Below are 25,798 nucleotides of genomic sequence, written 5' to 3'. Positions count from 1 at the left end.
AAAAAAAGGATGATCATTTTAGCAGTTCCTTATCCGTTTTAAATGTTTATTTTCTCTGTTCCTCAGCTTCTGCATTTTCAGAGAGGTACCTTGGATCGCCAAAGACTGAATCTCGAATATACTCGGTAAAGACAAGACACTTCATGCACTTTATCAGTGTATTGTACTGTATAAGCTGCTTCTGTGCATTTCATTGGTGGTGTTCTGTTCTCTCTCTTTCAGATGACAAATTTAGCACACCGGGCTGGCCAGCTCCTAGATAAGAAGTACATGATCATCCACCCAACTGCTGATGGTAAATATTGAACAGAAAGGCGTTCTTGTAATAATAATTAAATAATACGGCCAGCACTCTCAAATATAGAAAAATACATTTCTCTTTGCCGAGGAAGGCTTGTCTCTGAAAACATGTCCACAGTGACTGCTGATCATGTATTAAATGATAATTTATTTTTCTGTATTTGAGAGTACTGGCTGTATTATATGCTTATGGGATCAACCCTGGGTTATACAGCACCCAAGGAGTTGAGCATGCCTTTTCCTGATTCTTTCGTAAATCAGTCTTAATGGGTGAATTCATTGGTTCATGTTGGTATCACAATTACTGTAATTGTATATATGTATCTTACACGGTAACCTCTGTCTCCCCTTTCAGAAAAGGTCCATTTCCAGCACTCTGCCAAATTTATAAACCATTTAATCAGTGAGAAGGCCAATTATACTCTACAGGTAAGCGAAACTAAGTCATCACTTTTGATTTCATCTGTTTGTGCATGCATTATGTGAGCGAAATATTCAACTCTTTCTGGATTTTTTTTTTTGATAGACCCTTTATTGACCAGTGTATCCAAAGCAATCAAAACAAAACGGCGTAACTAAAATGAGTCTTTCCTGGCATCTCTATTACGTCTATATCTATGGTATGTCTCTCTGTAGATCTACCCAGACGAGAGCCACTTCCTGCACGACAAGCAGCAGCAGCACCTGAGCCAAACGCTGGTCAACTTCTTCGAGGAGTGTTTCCGACTGCCGGATTTACCGATCGAGGACAAGAGGGAGGAAGAGGAAGACGAAGGTTAAACTTGCTCACCCCGACAGCTAACGCTCTAGCCAGCTAATGTTACTGCAGCACAATATGCAACAGATTATGATGACCTCTCACCCCCCCCCCCCAACCACCACACACCCTGTGTATGATTTCAGCTCTAGTTTAGAGCACAATACCTGCATGTACCCAAGGACCACCACAACCACATCACTCTTCATCCTTGTCCTCATTTCTGGTTCACTGACAAGAGGATGACCGGCCGCCATGACACCTTTGTCATGTTCATTTTGGTAAAGTCTGAGGTGATCCAAGTTTTTGTTTTTTCTTCCCTTTTTTTGGGACCAAATTAACTTTGGTTGTTGAAGGAGCAGCCCTCTATTACTCCTCCCCCTTGTGGATGGCTGTGGTAGTGAACCACTATGACAACCTTCATTGAGGAATGCATCTCCTTACTCACTCCAAACACACAAGTCTATAGACAGTGGCTTTACAGCACAACATATCTCCTAGGAAAATGCAAGGCTCATCATAATCACTATGGTAAACATGAAAGGAACTCTGGACTGGAAGGCCACCAGTTCTTGGATAGTATCATTATACATGACAGACTCAACCAACCTTCTAATAATTGTGTCCATGATTCTGATCTTAAAATGGCAGCACACAGAACAGAAGTATTTGTTTATATCTTAATTGGTCCTTGTATTGTTCAGTATGTCTAACAGTAGTACTGTGGCTTTGAATTTGATGTATGGTTGGTTACATCGGTCCATGATTTATTTTTCCAAATGAGGGCACAAATGTTACTTTATGTTTAGCAGAAAAAGACCTCAAACAGAATTCTATTCAGTAGGACATTATGTTTTCTCTCCTGTCATCTGGAGTGGAGTTCTAGTGTTATTTTAGTCACTGTGCCTTACTGGGGGTAAAACTACTCATGTCAGGGACTGTAACCTATATATAGAACCATGGAAACGGTTATATTTTCAAAAATTGGACATTTTCATTTGAAAGTCTAAGCCAGCCCTTAGTTTGCTTTATTCCAACCATTGAGAGTTAATAACGGCTGTATCTAAACAGTGTGGACATACTGTATAGGAGTAAGAGTAAAAAAAGAAAGAAAAAAACCCTAATCAATTCCAAAATATAAAACCGGTATTTTGAATTATGTGATTCAGAACTATCACGTCCATTTATTCCGAGAAATTAATGGTTCAATCAATGGTTGATTTGATGAATAAGTCCTATTATATGTAAACTACAGTATAACAGTGACATTGTGCTTGTATTGTAATACAGACACATCTGAAAACATTCTGGCTGTTGTAACTAAAATGAAAGATTTGTGAGGCATATTTAGTGTTTATTTTCTAATACGGCTTGTTGGTGAGTAACGATGTCTGATTCCTTTCTGTCAAAATGGCTCATTTGAACTAAGTGTTATAAATGGCTTGACTGTCCCCATGTCACTTATGTTGGTAATTGTCAGTGGAAATTTCTAGAAGTCAGCTGATGTACAAAATGTATAAATCTTACATTGTTGAAGTCCTTGACTATGTGTGTGCGACTTGTACATAAAGCATTTTGAAATTTAATGTGGGTGCGGTTTGTTATTGTTAGCTTAATTAATTTATCAAAATGCCAAAGGGAGCAGTCAAGCTATTATCTAGCCAGCTCCTAACCGCAGTGATGCAGTGCCTGCCAACTAACCTGAACTGCTGCCAGCTAAAAGGTTTTACCTAGAGACTTGTGGAACAACAGAGCTGGAGCCAGAGAAGGAGACATGTTTTCTTTGAACACACTGCCCTCTTGTGTTCAGTATGAGTACTGTTTTAAAAAGCAGCTGATCTGATGTTGCTTGTGTGTGCTGACAGGAGAGGTGTATCCAATAGGGATGTGACTGCTAGCCTTTCAGAAGGCAAGACAGAGCTTTCACCATATTGTTTACACATCTCCTCCTTTCAGATCTACAGTAAGAAGTGTTCAGGGGGCAGAGGCTAGAGGTTCATATGAAATTCAATACAAGAATCATGCTCCGTAGAGCAGGACAGTACTGAAACAAAAAAAACATGTAACAATACACCCTTCAACGAGCCATGACGACCCAGGGATAGCAATGCAGTGTAAACCAGTCTTCTTTAGCCATTGACAAGATTTATTTCCAGTGTTTTAGGAGCCCCTGCCCCCCACCACCACTCTCTGAGGGAACAACAGGGCATGATACAAATGGTCCAGCTGTATGAAGCCTTGTTATCACATGCAGGGGCCTTCCCCCTTAGAGAACCCCATGGCCTGTCCATTCCACCTATGCCCACTGCAGGCTCCACCAGCAAACATCTCACAATACTGTATACTTACAAAAAACCTGGTAATTTGATGGAAAACGAGAACAGAGAGAGGAGGAAAAAAAAGCAGCTAAAACATGGCATTTATATACACATTTAAGTTACTTTTTTTCTTCTTTTTTTTTTTTTTACAGGAAATATTTAAAATTCAAGTTCTGTTAAAATTGAAAATGCAAAAAAAATGAAATAAAATAAAGGAAAACAAAAAAGGAAAACAAAAGTATAAAACATGTTAAGACCAGAGTTGGAATGCCTAAGGAATGGAAGCTCGGCGTTTCTCTGTGTTGTTGTAAGACCGCAACCCTGTCGAATGACCGCGTGTGAGTCGACCGATAAAAATGTCATTCACAGTTAAAACATCTTTAATGCGTCTCAACGAAGACGATATGGCACCCTTTGTTATGCAGTTCATCGTGAGGCACTTCCTATTGCGAAGAAACATGATTTCTGATTTGATTATTCATATTCTTCTCCCTCTTTTTCCGATTCTTTTGTTCTTTTCTTTCTTTCTTTTTTTTTTTTTGCAGTCGGTATAATGCCGGTATAACTGACGGATGCATGAAACCACGAGCACATCAACAAATACACAGCATGTTGCATCAGAGGGGACATGTTGTTCACTGCTCCTTTCTTTTTTTTGTCACTTTAAAAGGGTTGAATAAAAACGTTTTTTTTTTTTTTTAGTTTTTTTTTTTTATTATTATTATTTTCATGACGTTTTAGTCCAGTGTCTTCCTGTCACAATGCACCTTGGGAAAGGCCCCATCGGTGGCACAGAGCACATTTGGCGATCCCAACACAGGCTAGCCTGAAAATAAAACACACTTCAAGTACAGATAGAGAGGGGGGGGATCGGGGCGATATGTACACTTTAAAATGAGAGAACACAAGCAACTAAAGCTTTTAGTCAGTATTACAGCAAGCAACGTACATTCTTCATTTGGTTACTGAAGGACTCACTTTAAACCACCGAGACCCTCTTACACAAAAATAGACTTGTAGTCTTTCCTACTACATGTCAGTTTATCTTTAAAGCCACTTAGCTAACCTTTTCACAATCTTTTACTCCAACACCGTAGTCTTTACACATTCTTTACACACCACAACTTCACAGACTCGTCAATCCAGGAGCAAGAGGCTCCCCACAATCTTCAGCATAACTGGGAATTCTGTTGGGAGTGAGGATTTAGACTCCACCGAATGTCCCCAAAGTCATTTGTCATGAAAAAGGAGAAATGTATTAAACACCAATGTTTTTTTTGTTCCATACCTTTGTGTCTGAGTGAGACGTCACGTACTGTAGTACCACCCCTGTGCAGTAACCCATATTATTTTTGACACACACACTAACACATAGACACACACACACCTCACAGACACACTCCAGACGCCAATTCACAGTTCGAGGACATGCTCACGTCAAGTCATACACCGACATCACTCACATCATGAGTCTCACAGACTTCAAATACACACACATCTCACAGACAGTGGACACACACACACACACACCCGAACACTTCTTCCCTCTCACAGGTACTGGTAGAAGCGCGAGTGGACCACCTGGGCACCAGAGAGTTTGTGTGGGTGGGCCGTGGCCGACAGGCTCAGGCTTTTACCCTGGGGGGCCTCTCCGTTGGCCAGCTCAGCTGGACGCGGTGACGGCGAGAGGGGGTCTGAGGGTGAGGGGGCGTCCTGGGCCTGAGCCTGGGGGGGGTCGGGGCTGCGGAGGAGGAGCAGCGGCCCCTGGTGCTCGGAGAAGTCCAGGCTGACCTCGGGGTTGCTGGCCCGGTGGCGCTCGCGGGCGATCCACTCGCGGATGGAGAAGTCCTGCGAGCTGCACTTGGGCTTCAGCCGGTCCACGGCCGACAGCTCTGCCCGCGAGCCCGTGCCGCCCTGATCCTGCCAGTCGCCCAACACCGACAGCTCGGCGAAGTCCCTCTGGCCGCCCATGGTGTGCCGCCGCCGGATGTTCTTCTTCTTGCTCCGCCCCTCGGGGGACCCGTTCCTCTGGGTGCCCACGCCGAACATGTCATCCACAGACGTCCGGAGGCGGAACTTCAGCCTGTCCGTGATCTTGAGTCGCCACGCGGGCTCCGCCTTCTCCGACTCGCTGCGAGACGAGGAGCTAAGGCTGCCGGTGGAGCGACCCTTGACCCCGCCCAGAACGCGGGACAGCCTGTTGGACTCCTTATCGCTCCGCCCTCCTTCCAACGAAGACTCGCTGTCTGTCTTTGACTGGCGGCCCCCCGTCTTCTTCCGAGAGAGGGTGTCGCATTCGATCAGTCTGTGGGAGGGGAGGGGCCGGGGCGCGTCCTGCACGTCTGACTGGCAGCTCTCCTCCGCTGGCCCCGCCTCCTTCCCGCCACCCACAAACACCGGCAGGTCGCTCTCGCTGTCCGTCTCCATGGGCCGGCCCTCGCTGATGAGCTCGCTGCGTTCGTCGTCGGCGTCGTCCCCGCCTCGACTCTCCGCCACCGAGCGCACCTCGGGACTGAGCGCGCTCAGCTCGGCGCCCGTCAGGAAGGTCATGGAGGAGGTGGTGGAGTAGTCTGAGGTGATGGAGCTGACCTCCGCCCCGGGGCCGCTGCCCCCCGTCTCGGGCCCCAGGCTGCCCGCCAACCTGCCGCCGTGCCTGGCCCGGCTGGGCACCGAGGCCTGGGAGCTGGTGCTGTTCATGGTGCCCAGGTCGGAGACCGCGTCGTCGTAGTTGGAAGGGGGGTCCGACAGGGACGACTGGTGGGCCACCTGCATGCGGTAGCTGAGGCTGGGCGAGGGGGAGGTGAAGGAGGGGGAGGAATGGGTGTGTCGGAGGTGGGGGGAGTCGCTGCTGTGTTTGGGGGAGGGGGAGGGCGAGGGCTGGGACATGAGGCTGTCCGAGCGGGACTCTTTCCCGTTGGTTTGGTTGAGTTGCTCCTCCTCTCTCTCCTCCGTCTCCCTCTCCTCGTCTTCGGTGGTCTGGCTCTCCGGGGACCAAGGGGGAGCCTGGTCGGGAAGCTCCTTCTTGGGGAAGACGGCGTCCAGGTCGTCGTCAGAGCTGCTGGGCTGGGCCTTGTCTTTGGGCTTCTTACGCTTGCGGCTGACAAAGAAGGAGGAGCGAAGCATCTCCTTGCTACACTGATCCTTCCCCGACCCCCACAAGCCCTGCTGAGAGAGAGAGAGAGAGAGACAGACAGAGCGATGAGAGAGAGAAAGAGACAGACAGAGAGAGAGAGAGAGAGAGGGCACAGGGACGTCACACACCACGGACATTTCACTCACTGACTGCATATCTGCTCTGTAAATGCAAACAGTCTCTAAACAGCAAGGTAAACTACCTCGAACAAGGCAAGGTCACTCATATATGAATATGTACAGTTCTAACATAATTAAAACATTGTAGAGTTGGACGCATTGTAACATCATGCTTTAGGGTTTTGCCCATCTATCCTCTGTCTATGAAATGGTATGAACACAAAACAGGCAGGACACACACCTCTATGAAACTCACCTTTGATTTGGAGGAGTCACTACATGCTGAATCTGTGTGAGAGAGGAGAGGCGCGTTAGTACCATTCTGAGACACTTAACAGCCTGTTAAACGCAGCTATCAAGAGAGGTAGAGAGCGAGAGAGAGGGAGAGAGAGAGAGAGGGTAAAGCGAGTGACGTTCACAGAGACAAGACCAACACCAAGAAGACAGTCGATTCAACAGTGACAGTGCCATGGTAGTAGGAAACACAGAAGGCACTGTCAATGAGAGTAGAGGAGGAGGAGGGGGGGGGGGGGGGGAGGCCGAGGAGTAGGAGGGGGGGGAGGAGAGGGAGAGGAGGGGGGAGGCGAGAAATGACGGGATGAGAGGAAGAGGAAGTGGAACCCGGCACAGGTGTGCACTACGACAGGAAGCGGCTCATGCTCATGTACCCATGGGGACGACTACAACGACAGCACATCACGGACCACACGACGTCAAGTCACAAACGCTTTTACACACAGCCACCAGCAGAGGGCATTCTATACCAACTCAGAGACATCACATCTTCACAACCAGAGACAGAGGGGGGCCACAGTCGAACATCATCAGTGGACAGTGTGTGTTAGTGGGCAACTGGATGAGCACCCATGCATGCTTGCCGTTGTGTAATGGACGGTGAGTTGTGCAATCGGTCAACTATAACTAATAAATCTATTAAATAAACTTTAAACTGATCAAATCCGATCAAATCAAATCAATCAAATAAGACAACCAAAGTAAAAAAACTAAAAACACAAGAGACGGCAAAACCAAGGAAAACATCTCCTACATCAATGTCGAAAAGAAACCTTTTTTTTTTTTTACTACGGAATCACTGTTGTCGACATCCAAGTCTATGAATGAGTGCGTGTGCTTGAATTGGGAGTTGCGTCAAGGCTCAGATGGGGGAGGTGCGTTCGTATGTGTGTGTGATTGTGATATGTAGATGAGATGGCTGGTGTGGGGAATGGTGTCGCAGGGAGGGAGGGAGGGAGGGAGGGGGGGGGGCAGTGATGTGGCTGTGGTTGGTGTTCTGAGACTGAAACAGTGGTGGCACTCTGATAAAGGCTATGAGAGGGTGGTGGGACACCGAAGAAACGTCAAATCTGACAGGGGGGTGGGGGTGGGGAATGGGGCTACGGGGGCTATAGCTATTAGCTAACATCAGAGCCACTTGTGCAGTGCCAACATGGGCCATTTGTACTATAGGCTATGTGCTTACCGCCCCCATTGGTGACAAACCACTTATCAATGTGTTTGTATCTAACTGCTTATATCTCCTGAATAATGTCTTAAGGGTGTTTTGGTGAACAGCCAGTCCAGTCCAGCCCAGCCCAGCCCCGCCACGACACCCCCCCCCCCCAATCCCCCCTACCCCTCAGACACCAAATGACAGGTATATGCCACATGACCGGATAAGTGAACCAGGGTTTAAACCGTACCATGCTACTTGTCCTCGCGATCAGCTTTAGAGACAACAAGAGACACAGCAGAAAGGGCTTTTCAGAGACAGGAACAACGCCACTGCTCTGTATATCCTTCCATTAAGATTCCGGAGTATTTCATTTGGAATTATATGAAGAAGAAGAAGAAGAAGAAGTAGAAGAAGAAGAAGACGTGCAACACCACAGGAAAAATATGACAAAACATCGACTTCTCTTTCTTTCGGTTTTTTTTCTCTGCCTTTTTTTTCTCCTTTCTTTTCTTTTCCAACCCCCTCTTTTTTCTTTCTTTTTTTTTTTTTTTTTTTTTTTTTTTTTACAAGAGCTGCGGGCTTCTGCAGACTAGGCAGCTACACTTGGGACAACACTCGTCCTTCTTCCTACAGTCCCAGCTGTCCACGGCGGACATTACAGAATCCACCAGTGACATCACCGAGTGATAGACGCCGCCCACTTGGCCTGCTGTCATAGATTGGGGGTAATGTGTGAGTGCTGGACACAAAGGGGGACAAGGGGGGGGAGGGAGAAGAAACACACTACATACAAACGTGTCAGAGGTCAGAAGGGTTAACACTTCCTCTCTTTTTTCTCGTTGTTGTTGTTGTTATTGTTTGTTTATTGTTGGATTGTTGTTTTTTGGTGGGGAAGAACATGCCGGGTTTATGTGGGAGGAGGAGGAGGAGGAGGGGGGGGAAGAAAAGAACTGAAAGAAACTGAGTCGTCTTCTCAACATAGGGGAAAAGCACGGGGGTAGAGAAATGACATGAGCAAAGGAAAAACTAAAAAGATCGTAAAGCAAAACAAAGAGAGGGAACTGGGAAAAATAAATAAAAACTTGTCTCGGGCAAAAGATAAAGAATGACAAAACAAAACAGAAACCCTTTATTGAAAACAAAAGGCTTTAACATTGGCAAGCTATTTTCAGCAATTTTCCAATTGGATAATCCCCAAAATATTTCATTGAAAAATTACTAAAATAGCTTGCTTTTCACAGAAGCACAAAGACAATTTCGGTAGACTTGCTTAGCCTTAGCATGGAAAACTAACGAGAACAATTCTAGGGACTAACAAAGACATGATACACACAAATCTCTAAACACATACTTAGAAATATATACATCTTTGAAAGAAACGGTTCTGTGACCCTATCCCTGAGGCTCATTGGTGTACTAGGGTATTTTAACTGTGGCAAACGTGGTAAAGGAGAGGGGCGGAGCCTCCCCAGGTGAGTTACCTGAGACCTCCCCGGGTGAGGTGGTGCACCGCCCGATGTTGGAGAGCAGGTGGTCGATGTTTGGCACAGGCTGAGACTGCACTGTGCTCTCCTGCTCAACGGACGTCTGGAGGAAGAAGGGAGTGGGGGGGGGGAGGGGAGAGTGCAGAGGAGTGAGGGAGGTGAAGGGAAAGAGTGTTGAGGGAAGGGAAAGATGTCTTCTGCAACTCTTCAGCCAACCTCCAGGACCAGCAGTTTGCACAGAACATTCAACATGATATTCTTCTGTCCTTCTCCTCCTCTAGAAATATGTATGGGGGTGTGTGAGTGTGTGTGTGTGTGTGTGGGAGGGAGGGAGGGAGGGAGAGAGGAGAGAATATTTCGACATACGACAGGGTCTTCATCGCCCTCCTCTGTGAAGAACCAGTCGTACTGCTGGATGAGGTTCTCCACTATCTTGCACTGGTCAGGCATGTGGTTGACCATGTTGGTCATGTTGTCTTCTGACGTCCTGACCAGGGTCGGGCCGAACACGATGGCCAGGTTACGAGGCTCCATCTGCGCGGAGGGAAGAGAGCAGTGAGAGGTATCTCCCCCCACACACACACAGATACCTCACACACACACCTCACACACACACACCTCACACACACACACCTCACACACACACACCTCACACACACCTCTCACACCTCACACACCTCACACACACACACCTCACACACACACTCCTCAAACACACTCCTCAAGCCCTTAGACTCGTACCTTGTTCTTCTCACAGTTCTCTGCGACCAACTTGAGGTGTCCGGAGAGGAACTTGAGGGTTTCGTAGTGATGATCAGGCAATTCAAGGATCTGAAGCGAGACAGAGAGACGGTCATGTTTGGAATGGAACCATGGACCTATAATATCACAAGTCATAAACACAGTGACAGGCTCTTGTTTCTGGGGCTCAACCATCAGCTTGAACCTACCAGCCTTTTGAGCTCTTTTAACCTCTCCACTGAATCTTCTGCTCGATTGGCTTCAATAAAATCTGCATATTTTTCTGTGGAACAAAAAAATAAAGACATGATCATGATTAGAGATACAACTAAAATAAAAGTAATAATAAATGTATAATAGTACATGATATAACTCTTGTTTTCCAACTTTTATGCAAAACGTTTTTGACACAATGTTTTCATGTGTCTTACCGTTTGTAAAAAGGGGTTCGGGAAGTTTCCGGAAAAAGGATTTGAGTAAACTGCTGATCACGTTGAGGTCCCGCCATTTCTGTGGAGGAGAGGGTGGGTGAGTGAGTGAAAGAGGAAAATTAAAGTGTATAGTGAGTTTTTTATATGTACGATACTGTGTGTGTGTGTGTGTGTGTGAGATCAGGAGTATCATCCGGATATGAGAATCAAGTCCTATGAACGGATATAGATACTAATACGAGTATGACGACTCTGGCACACCCCTAGTGTGTGTGTGTGTGTGTGTGTGTGTGTGCGTGCGCCACTCACGTCTTCCTGGATGTCGATGTCGTTCATGCCTTTGCTGTTGAGTTCCTCCTGCATGCTGGAGATGGCAGCGTTGTTGCCGGGCACCCTGTAGATCCCTGTGTACTCCAGACCTCTCTCCTCCACCAACTTACAGCACACGTCCACGATCAGAGGGACAAACTACACAACACACACACACACACCATAAAACCTTTAGTGTACACATGGATGAACACAGACAAACAACACACACCACTTCCAAATGAACAAACACACAAATACGCAAGCATGCACACACAAAGAAACACACACACACACACACACACACACACACACTTTTCATATGAACAAACTACAACACACACACACACACACACACTCGATACATACATCAACAACATATCCCCACGCCCCACTCTCCTGCCCCCCCCCCTCACACACACACACTCTTACCCTGTTAGTCTGAGCAGGTGGGCAGTCGTCCAGACGGACCCCAAAGGTGACCCCGGCTGAGGGCTTCTTCTCAAAGGGCTTCCTCATGATGCCCGGGATCCCCATCCTCCACGTGCCTTTATCCCGTGGCGGGCTCGAGTCATCTGACCACACACACACACAGGATGAGTCTGAGCTCAGCCGTACGCGCTCATAAGACCAGTCAAGAGCCTAACTGCTGATGCAAGCTTCCGAAAGACGCCATTCATGTTTTTAATTGAGCTCATTTCCCAGAGACCCGGGTCGACTACGGAGTCGGCACTTTCAGGCCACTTCTGATCTGTTCAGATCCATTGTATTGGAAAACTGAAGCGCAACTCAAGTACTTGATGATACGCATTTGACCCAGATCTAAAACTCTAAATATAACCAAAAGTGACATCACCTACTAAGTTTGAAACATATCCAACTGTGATATATGTAGTTGTAGCTTTGAGCCCTGTGTGGTGGTCTTACCTTTGAGAGCCCTCCTATCCTCTGCGGCCTTGGGGGAGTGGCCCTCTCCCTTGCCCCCCAGGAGGGTGTGTCTAATGCTGAGGGACTGGCGGGAGGTTTTGGGCGAGGGCTCCGACTTGCTGCTGGGAGCACTGGGTCACACGCACACACACACACACACACACACACACAAATATAGCATAACTATGGCAGTCCTTGTTTTTGTGTACAACAATGGATGTTGTAGTGTGTGTGTGTGTGTGTGTGTGTGTGTGTGTGTGTGTGTGTCACTGCTTACCTCATCATAGTGTTGTACTCTTTGATCTTCCTGCTGATCAGGTCTTGGCTTGTTATGGCAGAATTCTGAAATGAGACACAGATGACAAACTGCGTCAGCTAAGGTCGTGCAGAGCAACCAGGACCGCTGCTACACATTAGCAGCACAAAAGCTAGGTTTTGTTATCGTCACACACAAAAAAAAGCATTGACATCATTTGACCTTAGAGGCTCGGCCGTATCTTGGATCACGTTACATCCTGAGATCACTTTCAAGTTCCTCGAGCAACATTATCATATCGCCAGTATCTTTCTCTATCTATCTTTCTTCGGGAGTTCAAAGTGAAATTCAGGAAACACAATTTGCCCCCTCTTAAGCTCTCTGCAACATGTTTGGGTGGCATTTAGGGCAGTCACGGGTTAGTCCCGACAACACAGGGGACTCTGAGAGTGAGAGACCACACAGACAAAGACCCGGGGGCAAAAACTGCAGAAAGGGGGCAAACAGCTGTACAAACAAGTGTACTGTTAAACTCATTGCACAAGCCAACAGTTTGTCTAAGCCTAAAACAGAGATGAGAAGATCAAATCTAACTTTAACAATCTCAAACAGAGGGTGTGTTTGTCTGATTTCTGGAGCATTGGTATAAATCATAGATACAAATAAATCGGTGTTATAATTAGACTGTCTGGTCGTACCCCTGAGCAGGACGGTGTCAGGTGTAATTGGTGGGGCAAACACCAAGGCAATAGGGTAAACTCTTCTTTCCGCAAACGGGAGCGTTGGCAGGCCCTAATCTCAACTAAAGGCTACTGTGTCTAATAGTGTCCATTCATCAGAGACAGTGGGAATGAGAGAGCCGCACCGTACCAATCCAGAGCCTGGATTGTTTACATTAGATACAGGGGAGACTGGTGGAGGCAGAAATCGGAGGACGGGGCTCATTGTAATGCATGGAATTGAATGAGGAACGGTATCCAACACAACGTGATGTGCTTGTTGTTATGTGCGTGGTCTTTTCTGACCGGGTAAGGCCTGTTTTGCAGAGAGTGGTTGCCTATGCTAGGCTAGAACATTGAAGAAAAAACGAAAGAAAACCTGAAGGAGAAACGGAATTCAGTTTTTTGCCAAAAGTGTGGTCTACAGGCCACACAAAATCTACTTTGGATTGGATTGTGGTGAAGCGTCACTCATTTCATACGAGTTTCCACCCCATTGTAGCCATTTTCTGCAAAGGATTTTTAGAAAGTGGAAGATTTTCTTCAGAAAGCCTGGTCTCAAAGAGGTCAGGAGGTCATTAATCTTTGAGCAAAACACTCGCTGTGTGAATACAAACAACGCCCCTCGTGAGAAAGTATGATACAAAAAACTAAATCGCTAACAATTACAATCGTGATATTACGATGACTCTTACAATGATTTGGAATGACGCTTATGAAGAAATGATAACTAATGCAATATGGCACGGTGTGTCTCGTCAGAAACCCACCTCTTCATCCAGGTTGCTGTTCTCCTGGATGACTCTGATCCAGGACAGCATGTCGTCCCGGCCCTCCGCCTGGAACAGGTACTCGCAGTCCGACGTGGTCAGGCGCAGCACGTTCTTGCGCTTTGTGTCGCTGTAGGAGATGTCAATCAGGCAGGCCTTGATGCTGATTGGCTGGGGGTCCTCGTCGGACTGGGAGTGGGAGGAGGCGTGGGAGAGGCAGTCCTTCTTGTCCTTGTAGAGGGTGAGGCCGTGGCCTCGGAGGACGGCGTACATCTGCTTCCACTTCATTCCTCCGCCCACGCGCTAGAAAGACAGGGTTTGAGTTTAGACTCTGCGGGAAGCTATGAAGAGTACAGTACCAGTCAAAAGTTTGGACACACCTTGCCGAGAGTGTGCAAAGCTGTCATGAAAGCAAAAGGATCTAAAATATAAAACATATCCTGGTTTGTTTAACACTTTTTTATTTACTACAAAATTCCATGTGTTCCTTCATAGATTTGATGTCTTCAATATTAATCTACAATGTAGAAAATAATAAAAATAAAGAAAAACCATTGAATGAGAAGGTGTGTCCAAACTTTTGACTGGTACTGTATGTGTGTGTGTGTGTGTGCATAAGTGTAAACATTTACCTTGTTCTTATCAGTGTTGAGCTGCCGGAAGTTGAGCCAGCCCTCTTTGGAAGAGTCGTTGAAGATGTCTGAGGAAGAGTCTCTCCTGGATCCAGAGTCATCCGAGGACTTGTGCCCATCCAAAGCCTACACACAGACACAAACAAAAAAATGACTTGGATGATAAAAGTGGGTTTTCCAGAAAGAAGTAAACACACACACACACACACACACACAATCCCTAAGGGATTCACTTTCCGCTTGTATCTTGGGAGCATCAAAGCCAGCCCGACTAACGCTGCAAAACCACATAGACAGCTGAGTTTATTATGGCTGAGGAAACCAAGTGCCATCAAAGCCAGGAAACCATACAACACATTTGGTAACATGATTAGAAAGCCATTAGAAATGTCAAGGGGAAGAGTAGTCTTTTCAAAAACACCATTAGACATAGACGTAGTTGTCTTTTCACACAGTGTCAAACTCCATGACGATGTAAGTCTACGTGTTGGTCTGAGAACCCGTTGTGGGGCAGCTTCCTCACCTTCCGTAGGCCTCGTAGGCCTGACATCTGTTTACTGTTCGATCGCCTGAAGACATAGGGGGGAAGGAGGGGGACAAAACTGTTAATACATGTATGAACAGTGAATCCTAACCGTTAATATCTTGAGATATTAAGAGAAACTCAAGGATTATGCCACACACACAGACACACACACACACACGGTGGAGGGAAGATGAGACCAAACTAAAAAGAAGAAAGTCTCCATACTCTTAAGGATCAAAGCGCATTGTGCTTCCGGTGACGTTCACATCAAAGAGCATATGAGTGGTAGATATCACCCCCCCCCCACCCCCCCCCCCCCACCCAGACTGGAGGAGGACTCACCCTCGGCCCTCCTCTCTGTAGTTGTCCAGGCCTTCGTCGTAGGACTTGGATCTCTCCGTTTTGGCCCCGGCGTCCGACTCCAGGATAGCATTTCGGAGGGACTCTTTGAGAGCGACACACACATACACACACACACACACACGGCGTCAGACATGAGAGGCTGTGCCAAGGTCACAAGGACATCATCACTGCTCCGTAATGCCAGCGATGTGTCATAGCTGAGTGTTAGTGTGGTGCAGTTCCCAGAGGGGAGGGCGGGGGGGGGGGGGAGTTTAAGAAGCTCAGACTGCGCTAGTATCAAATGGACTGGCCAAAGTAGGCTAAATGGAGACATTTTCACAGTGACATTTTGCAGTCTTAGTCATCGGTGATTCAGCGCTGCTGGAAGCTGCCTCTCCTTCAGTTCTAGTCTTTTAAGAACTGGGTCAATGTCAAATCAGGCCTGTCCTCCGAAAACTCTGTGACTAAGCCTCTACTATAAAAAGCTAGTGACAGAAACATCAACGTCTTTAAAGCCACAATGACTGAAACAGAGACGACAACGACGACAAACACAGCAACAACAACGACAAACACAGCAACAACAACGACAAACACAGCAACAACAACGACAAACACAGCAACAACAACGACAGTACTGTATCTGTGTACCATAACCACGCCGGGAAGACCCGCCACCCTCGCTGTGCCTCTTACCTTGGTCATGTGACAGCTGCCGGTGAATCTGAGGGCACGGGGAGAGACTGGGGCTGGGCGGGACTGTAGTTATGGCTGGAGCGACAGATATCACAGCGGAAGCTGGAATGGGCGTGGCCTCATGGTCAACACTAGGGCTAGCCGGCTCATCTGCAACCACACACACACACACAACACTTGTTATTGGATGAAAGAAGCTGTGCAGATATTGTTATTGTCATGTTATTATCTTAATCATCATCATCATCATCTGTATCATCATCATCTGTATTATCATTGTAGAGGATTAGGCCCATCTTGGCAGTACAAAACACACACACAGAATGATCATAATCGTCATCATCATCAACAACACTATTACTAGGATCTTGATAGGGATGGGAACTCTCTTTCTGATAAGCCTGCCATTAGAAAAACAAGACTTCTAAACAAGTAGACCACTGCGGCATTTGGGGAAAAGAAAAAACAAACAAAGTCCAAATGTAACCTAGAAGCCTCTCGTGGCAGGACACCAACAACACAGCCCAGAATGAGGACAGACTCTTTCTCTCCCCCCTCCCCCTCTCTTTGACATGTCCTTTTTTTAGGAGGAAAAACTGTAAAAAAATAAAAAAATAAATAAAAAAAAGTTCTTAACTCCAGAGCAGCGGCAACAGCAGCAGCACCGCCCACTCCTGGCGCTCTGAGCCCAGAACAGCTCAGAGTACAAAGCTGCTCTCGCCAGCCGTGGGGGCTTGTGGAGCTAAATTTAAAAGCGCATGCCCTAGTTCCAGTCTGTCCCCAACTCTCAACAACAGGGCCAAAGAGAAGGGGTGTGTGTGACTGAGCATCGCCAATGAGTCTACCCAATATGCAGAGTCTGACCCATCTGTGATCTGTCTGAGAGAGAGCGCACACAGACGCACACAGACACACAAAAAATCTCTAATACTCATTCATCCAACACATCAATACAGCCAAATGTGCCCAGACACGATGACCCCCCATCCATGGTGCCTATTTCAAAGAGCATCCTTAATACACTTATAGGATCACTCCAGCTGTAGCTGTCCAAAAGAGGTACTCACACACACACACACACACACACACACACACACACACACACACACACACACCTCCCCGCCTACCATCAGGTTCCTCCAGTTGTAGGTAGCGGCGTTCACACTCCTGACAGGCCCTGCACCAGGCGCTCTGGTCCAGCCAGGCCCACGGGCTCAGCAGCCCCAGGCCCAGCCGGTCCACCGTCAGCATACTGACCCACAGAGGGGTTACACCACTCCTGGGTCACACCCAGACCAGGCAGTGGTGGTGGTCAGATTAGCCCAGCCCAGAAGAGCAATGTTGTCCACTGGGAGGGGGGGGTGGTGGGGGGGGCTGAAACATCCCTGCTCCTCGGGATAGCACCAGATTAAATCCACAGGTGTGTGATTATAGTCCCATACAAGCTAAGCTCTTAATATCGTCACAGATTTAAACCAGGAAACAATGAGAGAAAGAGAGTCTAAATCCTCCAAACCAGAGAGAGCCTAAATCCTCCAATGGAAGGCACCTCAACAGGAACCCTCCTCCCCTCAAACCTCAATGGAGTAAAATCCTCTTATACGCGAACTCTTCGAATATTAAATCCACACGGACGACTGGGCCTTCTTCCAGAAACACCCTGTCAAATGTTCGGACACTAAGGCTATCGGCTTAAAGATCTGAGGGGACTGGAGGCTGTGACCTGGTCCACTCCCTCGCTCTGCTCTAACTCTGCCGACCGGGGGCCATGGGAACGATGTCTGACCTCACATGACGATGGGGACAAGTCCCAGTGGCTCTTTTCAAAACGGGTCATTGATGGTGGCGCTAGCAGTGGGCCGGGGCGGGTCAATCGGGGCTCTGTTCTCCCCTGGGGCACGGCGTGGGCACCAGGCCCAGAGTGGTGGCGCTGCCTAGCAGCATCCTCGGCAGAGCGCCGTCACTGTCCGCTTTGTCTGCACCTGGCCCTGGCACAGCCTGCGCTACGAGACATGATGACACGACCGGGCATGGGGGATTGAGGCAGTAAGGCTGTCTGAGAGACAGACAGACAGACAGACATGAGGACATGGGAGTTGTAGTTCATGGGTAGGCTACTGATTCATATGGAATGTGACTATGCTAAAAATGTCCTATTTTTTCTTTAAAAAGGCAATTGTCATGTCTTCCTACAATTCAAGACCAGTCCTTTCCTAATAATGAATTAATAAAAGAGCTAAAAAAAAAAATAGTCGTGCAATGTAGCCATGCTTGGCATAGGCCTCACGATCTCCTTTCAAAACACGACACAGGCATTTGAAAGGCATGTCTAACGACCCACGTCAGCTGAGACTGAGACGGGACGTAAACGAGAGCTGACAAGCTTCAGCTTGCATCACGCTTCACGCTCGCAGACATCTGGGCGTTTGGTCCCAAGCTCATGGCAGGCATGGCCCACACAGTAGCCTAGTTTAACAACATACCGCTGGGCCATACGGATGACTCAGTGAATGACGTCACCGCAGCAGCCTGACTTCAACTGCACAGTCAATAGGACAATATTTAGGCCGGGATATAGGCCGGCAGGGGAGGCAAAAATCTGAGGACGGGCTCGTCGTAAGGCATGGAACGGAATGGAATTCCTCGGTCCTCCGTAGGCTAAGCTTGCACGTCATCCAAATACTTTTCAAAGACTTGCGAGAGGCCAACGCAAAGCTGAGCATCTGTTCCGCTGTAGAAGTTCAGACTAACATTTGGAGTTCGCCTCTCGTCGGGCTCAGCGGAAAAGTACAGTTCCTTCTCCGACAGGCCCGGCTTCTCTCCTGTGGGACATACTAAAAATCACCATGCCCCATCGCTGTCTGTGTGACCCAGTTCTCCCTCACTCACACACACACTCTCTTCGTTGACCTTCCAAAAAAGTGTAGCTAAGTGGATCAACCAACACAACCAGTTTGTTCACTATGCTCAGTAAAAAAAACATGTTGATTTATTTCTGCGCTTCAAATCAGACGCACTGCACTGGTTGTAGAAGCCATGGAAGACGGAGGCCATCTTGACTGACAACGGAAATGTCACCTAGGACAACATCGGACAAGGGATAGGCTCCATGTTCTCCAAGGCTTTCTACATTACATATTTATGCCACTAGCCCACTACGCACTACACATACACTTGGTCTATTTTAGCTGTTCCTCGTACTGCTAAAAAAGTGGAGAAAAGATTATTCAGCAAAATCGGAAGGGGAAAGGGGAAAAGTAGGGCGGAAACATAAAAGATGTAAACCTTTAGACGGTGACTGTAGCAGAAGTGACAGGTGGAGAACACTTCTAATGGAGACAAGTGTTCACAGCACCATCTGCATCACAGGCAGCGAGCGAACCCGCTACTGGACTATTCACACTGATGATCATACACACACTCCAAGAGGACTGGTTCAAATTCTATCACACACACACACAAATCTCAAAGACACACACACACACACACAAGCTCCTTAACATGCATCTATCCAAAGGAGCTAGACTAGATCTGGTTGTCAACATCTAGCCGAGCCAGGACTAAATACAACTAATGAGTTTCAGATTGGAAAAATAAACTGTGCTAGTCCTGCTAATCCACTGCTCCCTGCCCAGCTCTGTTCCTGCACGGCTGCTGTCTGTACAGATGAGATCACTGCTGCTATCCATCTATCTAAGCCGCTCTTTAACTGGCCTCTCTGCCTGCCGTGTGATTCTGCTCCTGCCCCCGTTGCCATGGCGACTCTGAGCCGTGTGTGTGTGGTATGTCTGAGCTCTTACCGATGAAGGGGATGGAGTCCAGTGACTCGTCCAGGTTGCTGGAGCAGGATTCTTGCCGCTGCTCCCCGAGCTTGCGCATGTGCATCTCCCGCCGCGCGTCGTTGGGTAGCCAATAGGCCGCGTCCGCCGTCGCCGGGGGCTCCGGCCCGTCCTCGTTCACCGCCAGGATGTAGGAGGGGTGGCGGAGGGGGTTGCCCGTCTTCCCCGAGAGGGACTTCACTCGGAGGACCACCCCCGATGTCTCTGTGGGACTGCGTCCGTTCACCTGGGCCTGGGTGGGGGACTCGGGGTGGGGGGGTTGTTGGTGGGTTTTGAGGATACCGGGCCTCTGTTGTCTCTGGTGGGGGGCCGAGCAGGACGAGGTTCGGTGGCCCGCGACGGCTGGCTCTCTCCCTGCCTCTGCCAGGGGCGAGGTGGGCTGCATGGTCTCAGCCCGCCCCCTGCTCTGGCTCTGGGTAGCGTGGCTAACGTGGTTAGCTTTGACGCTAGCTCTTTGGTCGCTGGGGTTAAGGGAGGTCTCGACGCTGGTGCTCTTCCCCAGGTGAGAGGGTCTTTCCACCGGGTGAGGCGGGAACTGCTCTGGTCCTTTAGCGTAGAGCGCGGGGTTGTTGTTGGACGCCCCCCGGTGGCTGTTGCCATACCCTGTGGGCGGCCGGTGGAGGAGGCCCTGTTTGGGGTGGCCCTGTCTGCTGGGGCGGGCCGAACCCGGGTGGTCCGCCCTGCCGCCGTAGCCCCCCCGCCTGTTCGCGGGGTCGGCGTAGTCGTAGTCCGTGGAGCGGGCCCTGGCCTTGTGTGTGAGGGCGTCCTGGGACGCGCTGCGGGGGGGCCAGTTCCGCCCCGTCCGCTCAGCCATGCTCATCCTGTCCTGGGAGACGCTGCGCGGCGGCAGGTGGAAAGGCTGTGGCGGGGGGACGTGGTACGAGCGGTCGTGGGAGGTGCTCCTGCGCCGGAGCCCCTTGGGCCCCCACCCTCCCGGGGGGATGTGGTGGGAGGAGTTGAAGGTGTTCTGGCTGGCGGCCCGCAGACTGTCGAGGCGCTCCTGGATGGTCCGGCTGCCGTGGGAGTGGATCCCCTTGTTGTCGATGTATTCCCGGTACGTCTGGTATGTCCGCCAGTCGATGTTCTGGTGAGGCGGGGGCGGGTAGTGTTGGGGCGGAGCCCCGTAAGGGACCAGCCCCGCCCCTGGGGGGTAGACGTCGGCTTTCCGTGGCATGGGGTAATGGGCCAACGACCCGGGCCGCCTTTGGACCAACCCGGGGTCCGGGTAGTCGACTCTGTGCGCTGGGCCCAGGCGGCCCATGTGGACGTCCGGCGGTACCACCACCGTCCTGATGCTGTCGTTGCGCAGGCACGCCGCCGTCTGGCTTTTGGGGTACGGCTGTGGGGGAGGAGGGGAGGGGGGCACGGGGATCTCGATGCGGTAGCCGAGGTCGTGGGGTGCTGGAGCCCCCCCGGGCCCTCCCCGGCACGGCGCCGCTGTCTGCCCCAGCTGGGGGGGTGTCTCTGTGGCCTGGGCCATCATGCCCGGGGGCTTACAGTCTGCTCGGGGGTAGCATATGGGGGGCGGCTCGGGGATGTGACGGGCGTTTCCACTGTAGGCGCTGTGGCCGCGCAGGTAAGCATCTTGGGAGTAGGCCTGGGGAAGAGAGAGAGGACGAGGGTCAGGTACAAACCATATAAACGTGTGTGTGTGTGTGTGTGTGTGTGTGTGTCATATTCAACACTGTGCGTCCATGATAAATAGCGATGTACTGAACTCTGGTGAAAGGTTGTGAACACTAGCAGAGTGTGTGTGTGTGTGTGTGTGTGGGCAGCGCACACACACACACTGCAGTTGAAGTGTGTGTGGAGGCATTTAGCAGGTCAGGAGTGTCAGTGGTCGGTGGTGTGCAGCTGCTCCGTATTTCCCAAGCTCTCTGGGTGCCGGGCGCCGGGCTAGGAGGACATGTTGTAGGCACTGTGCACACAGCACACGCCCACAGATAAAACCACACATTTATATCTACAAACAATGGATTCAACAATGAACACCGTTGCACCGAGCGCCGCAAACCGGTTCGGCGAGTGACGGGAACCAAAACGTAGAAAACAGATTTCCGTGACACACAGACCCCAAAGGAAATAAGTCATCCGGGATCAAGAACGTTGATTTCCATTATTATTCCGGAGGTTATGCTAGCCCTCTTCTGTCAAACCCCAGAGGAGCCAGAACATGGAGTTGTAGGCGATTGACATTACATAATAAACGTACCGGACAAGCAACAGATGTGAAACGAGGAAGAAGAGGAAGAAGAGGAAGACGTGAATTCCATGCAAGACCCAAACGGACAGGGCTTAAAAAAAAACACCACCCAGTAGAACAGGGAAGGAGGTAAGTAGGCATCTTGGTGAAACACCTTACCCTTTGATTGACAGAGTACGAGCTCAGACACACCGACAGGTGGGGACGCCCGCCGCTCCTGGCCACCGATCTAAACCTCACCTCCGTGATCATCCTCCCGAAGTCTCCGGCTTTAACCAAGCTAACGCTAACTCGACACTGGTTCACACATGGCCGTGCTAAACGCTAACTCCAATGCTCTCGCTCGCGCCCGGGAACACAACGGATTCGCCGTGACATGCCTGGCCGCGAAGCAGCCTCTGTGTTCTTATCGAGAAGCGTTCCATTTTGTTTGTGCTCGCCTTGCACTACAAATATGACACGTCACGGCCGCTGGACTTTGACCCGGTGACTTGGCTGTCAAATGACAATATTACATAAAGCTGGGTTATGTATTCTGCTTCTACAACAGGTCTGAGTGTCAGTTCGCCCCGCCCTTTACCAGAAGCTGGTGTGTGCGTGTGTGTATTTATAGTGTGTATAGTGTGTGTGTGTGTGTGTGTGTGTGTGTGTGTGTGTGGAGTTCAGGGGTCAATGGCCCTTATCGCAGGAATGAGATCTGGCCTGACAGATGGAAAAGGGGCGAGGCTGGATGCCCGGGCAGCTCGATGCCTCCCTAATGTAACAGGTACTGCGGGCAACAGTGCATCAACCAGCCGTCACCCAGTGTTACACAGACCACCATTCATGCAGCGTGGATCCCAAAAATCCAGCCTAGGACACAGCTAAGCAGGCAAAGCCCCCCCCCCCCCCCCCCCACCCAACCATGTCAAAAAGCAATACGCTCCATAGAAAAGCCCTCAAAAGGACGACATCTACATGCATGACAGACACACAAAACGACGATGAGAAGAACAACAGCGTCAACATCAAGTGGTCCCCCCTCCCGTGCTTACCAGATCAGTGGGTTCCCGGGAGAAAGGCTGGCGTTGCGTCGCGCAGAACGAGAGCCGAGGGGAGAGAAGAGGAGGTGAGGAGGAGAAGAAGAAGAAGAAGAAGAAGAAGAGGAGAAGAAGAGGAGAAAAGGCGAGCAGAGCAAAACACACACATTATCCCCCCCCCCCCCCCGCCCCCCCCGCCCCAAAAAATAACAGAGAGAGAACAGATCGACAGAAAGGAGAGAAGGGAGGAGAAGAGGGAGAGACGGAGAGAGAGGAAGTGTTATTCTCGCGCTCCGGTGCCAGAGTCGACGGGGCTAAAAATACATCGGGAGCCGCACCGGCGGTGGTGGCGGCGGTGGCACGGAGGGGTTGGCGAGGCGGGCAGGGCTTTGTCACGTTAGAGGTGCCACCCGCTTGGGCCGGTCTGCCCGACCGGGCTGGGAAGAAGAAGAAGAGGAGGTGGGAGGAGAGGAAGGCTGCCTCCCGAGGCGCGGTTGTGGGGTCTCCATCTCTCTCTGCTCTTCACCATCAGACCGCGGCCCGGTTACACCGATCACTCTCACTGAAACGAGCTGCTATTTCCCACTACCTCTTGCTCTCCCTCCCTTCCTCTCTCTCTCTTTCCCTCCCTCCCTCTCTCTCTCTCTTCCTCTCTCTCCCACTGCCTGCCTGCCTCACTCTCTCTCTCGCCCTCCCTTTCTCTCTCTGGTATCGCTCACATGACAGAAGCAGCAGCTGCTTGATTATACATTCAGCTCATGGAACGGCTCCCTCCCTCCCTCCTCTCCCTCTCTTCTCTCCCTCTCAGCATCAACCTGTTCAAAAACACAGGGGCAGTCAGCTGACTACAGCTGGTTTCATCTACTCATCTGTGCCCTTCCCTCTCTCTCTCTATCCCTTCCGTCAGCTTCCCTCTTTCTCTCCCCTTCTCTCATGCTAAGCTGCTGGACTGATACCGTGTGTGGCGGTAGCTTGTCTCCAGGCAACCTGTGTGTGTGTGCGTGCGTGTGTGTGTGTTTGTGTGTGTGGTGTATGAGGGTCTCTCTCTCCGCCTCCTTCCTCCTCCTCCAGTCAGTAACGTCACCCAGCTAGCGTAGCGTAGCGGCTAACGCTAATCCTCCAGCCCGCCTGACAGCCCAGCCCAACCCTCCTCCTCCCCCCCCCCCCGTCTGTCTGTCAGCCTACATCAGTGGCTGTGTACACTGCCGCGGACGGCCCTTCTTTTACGCTCTGCTAGCGCTGGCCGCTAGCGCAACAGATGTGTATCGCTATCGGCTTTGGGAGAGGGAGAAGTCAGGGGGGGGGAGGGGAAAGAGAATGGGGAGAAAGGGTGGAGGGGGAGCCAATGGGAAGGGAGAAAAGGAAAGGAGGAAAGAGGGAGGGAGGGCGAGAGGGAATAGGTGGATGTTTACAGGTTTGGCTTTTCTGTCATGATACATGCCGGCTTGTTGGCCTCAGGAAGGGAAGCTTTTGCACCCGGCTTTGCTATGAAACGGGCCTATTTCAGCACAGCAGGTCAGTTTTAGAAATGGCATGATTCCCAGTATGGTCCCCCCTCCCCCCCCACCCACACACAGAATTCCTTATCAGCTGTGATGACTGGGCAAGCCACCATTGAGACTTGGAGGTGGAGTAACAGGAGTAGATTTAAGGTGTAGAGCAGAGAGAGAGAGAGAGAGAGAGAGAGAGATGCCATTGAGCCAACCACTGCTATTGATTAACCATCATGGGGTGTACTTCAACGATCCCTCTGCAACCTTCATGAATAAACCACGCACAACAATGCTCCCGATAGACAAACAAGTCAATTATGAAGACTTGTTACGGATATTGTTCCGCGGGGGAAGATTTCTACCAACACAAATAGGCACCTACAATAATAGGCCCACTAATCATCATATAAAAAGCTGCAAGTCAGATAATGAACAGCTCTTAAAGCGATACTCAACTCAAACCTCATTTCTCACCGGCTCACCGTTGATAGGCGTGTTAGTGTATGCACAAACAATGATATTTAGGCACCTGATGCTGGATGGTGGACCAATGAGAAATATACTTGAAAAATAGAGTATCCCTTTAAGATGTAAGACTTAATTCCACAGCACTTATTGAAAGAAAGAGCCTTCCTGTGTGGTGTAGCCTACACTTGGATGTGCAGCAGCTGAGGTAGGAGGTAAGACCTTCTCCCTGAACCTCCACAATGCTTACCCATGCACCTCCAAGCTGCCAGGAGCGTGCTATGAAAAGTTAATGATGAAGCACACACACGGGCAGGTAATGTGGGCTTTAAACTGCACTTTCAATCACCTTTCCTAAAACATGCATATGCCTGGTCTGCAGGGAGAGAGAGAGAGAGAGAGAGAGAGCGATGGAGTGGGAAGAGAAGGAAAGAGAACAGCCTATCCACGAGCCTCCCAAAGCACTAACGTAAACCATGTAGAGGTAATTCTATTCTCCTAAATGGCCGTCGAGTTTGCACATTTCCGGATGTGTCTTAGAAAAATATGTTCTTCCTCTTTCCCAGTTTTAAAAAAACAAAAAAACCCATCAAGAGTCTAGCTCTTGAGAAGAACTAGCGCTGCCCTTGGGCATCAACAGATTGCCTTTCGATCTGCCTGGCCTCTGTGCTAATTTAAAATGAAGGCTGAACAGGAACCTCCAGACCTCTCCGCTCAGTCCTTGTGAACAATGTTTCAAGCTCGACTATTTAAAAAGGGCTAACTGACACATTTCTTACTGCGATTCCCCCTCCCTCTAGCACCTAACCCTCTCTTCTGGGCTACAACAGTCAGCCTGTGTCCCTGGCTCTGATAGGGTAAATGAC

General features: G+C 49.6%; 2 protein-coding genes across 4 annotated transcripts in view; one reads left to right on the top strand and one right to left on the bottom strand.

The window, feature by feature from the left end:
* The window catches only part of LOC310818924 (A-type potassium channel modulatory protein DPP6-like), a gene marked incomplete at its 5' end in the record, with an annotated part of 64,768 nt that extends 63,578 nt beyond the window's left edge, over positions 1-1,190 (top strand). The window contains 4 exons of the mRNA XM_083690027.1: positions 67-125; positions 223-295; positions 656-729; positions 937-1,190. Coding sequence (XP_083546153.1) covers positions 67-125; positions 223-295; positions 656-729; positions 937-1,080 — 350 coding nt within the window. The 3' untranslated portion in view covers positions 1,081-1,190. The remainder of the gene's footprint in view (positions 1-66; positions 126-222; positions 296-655; positions 730-936) is intronic.
* Positions 1,191-4,060: 2,870 nt separating this feature from the next.
* Positions 4,061-25,798, bottom strand: part of arhgap21b (Rho GTPase activating protein 21b) — a 38,814-nt gene continuing 17,076 nt past the window's right edge. For 2 of the 3 annotated variants that reach the window (XM_083690023.1, XM_083690024.1), the window contains exons 8-24: positions 19,714-21,349; positions 15,914-16,063; positions 15,218-15,320; positions 14,873-14,918; positions 14,350-14,475; positions 13,718-14,020; positions 12,250-12,314; positions 11,973-12,103; positions 11,478-11,620; positions 11,046-11,204; positions 10,737-10,815; positions 10,515-10,588; positions 10,306-10,395; positions 9,931-10,098; positions 9,562-9,667; positions 6,884-6,915; positions 4,061-6,540 (exon numbers count right to left, since the gene is read on the bottom strand). In XM_083690023.1, the coding sequence (XP_083546149.1) occupies positions 4,924-6,540; positions 6,884-6,915; positions 9,562-9,667; positions 9,931-10,098; positions 10,306-10,395; positions 10,515-10,588; positions 10,737-10,815; positions 11,046-11,204; positions 11,478-11,620; positions 11,973-12,103; positions 12,250-12,314; positions 13,718-14,020; positions 14,350-14,475; positions 14,873-14,918; positions 15,218-15,320; positions 15,914-16,063; positions 19,714-21,349 (5,028 nt within the window). In that variant the 3' untranslated portion in view covers positions 4,061-4,923. The remainder of the gene's footprint in view (positions 6,541-6,883; positions 6,916-9,561; positions 9,668-9,930; positions 10,099-10,305; positions 10,396-10,514; positions 10,589-10,736; positions 10,816-11,045; positions 11,205-11,477; positions 11,621-11,972; positions 12,104-12,249; positions 12,315-13,717; positions 14,021-14,349; positions 14,476-14,872; positions 14,919-15,217; positions 15,321-15,913; positions 16,064-19,713; positions 21,350-25,798) is intronic. The other variant, XM_083690025.1, reaches the window with a different exon arrangement.

The sequence above is a fragment of the Argentina silus genome (genome assembly GCF_951799395.1).
Source record: "Argentina silus genome assembly, chromosome: 18".
Lineage (NCBI taxonomy): Eukaryota > Metazoa > Chordata > Actinopteri > Argentiniformes > Argentinidae > Argentina > Argentina silus.
This window is presented reverse-complemented; position numbering and strand designations above follow the sequence as displayed.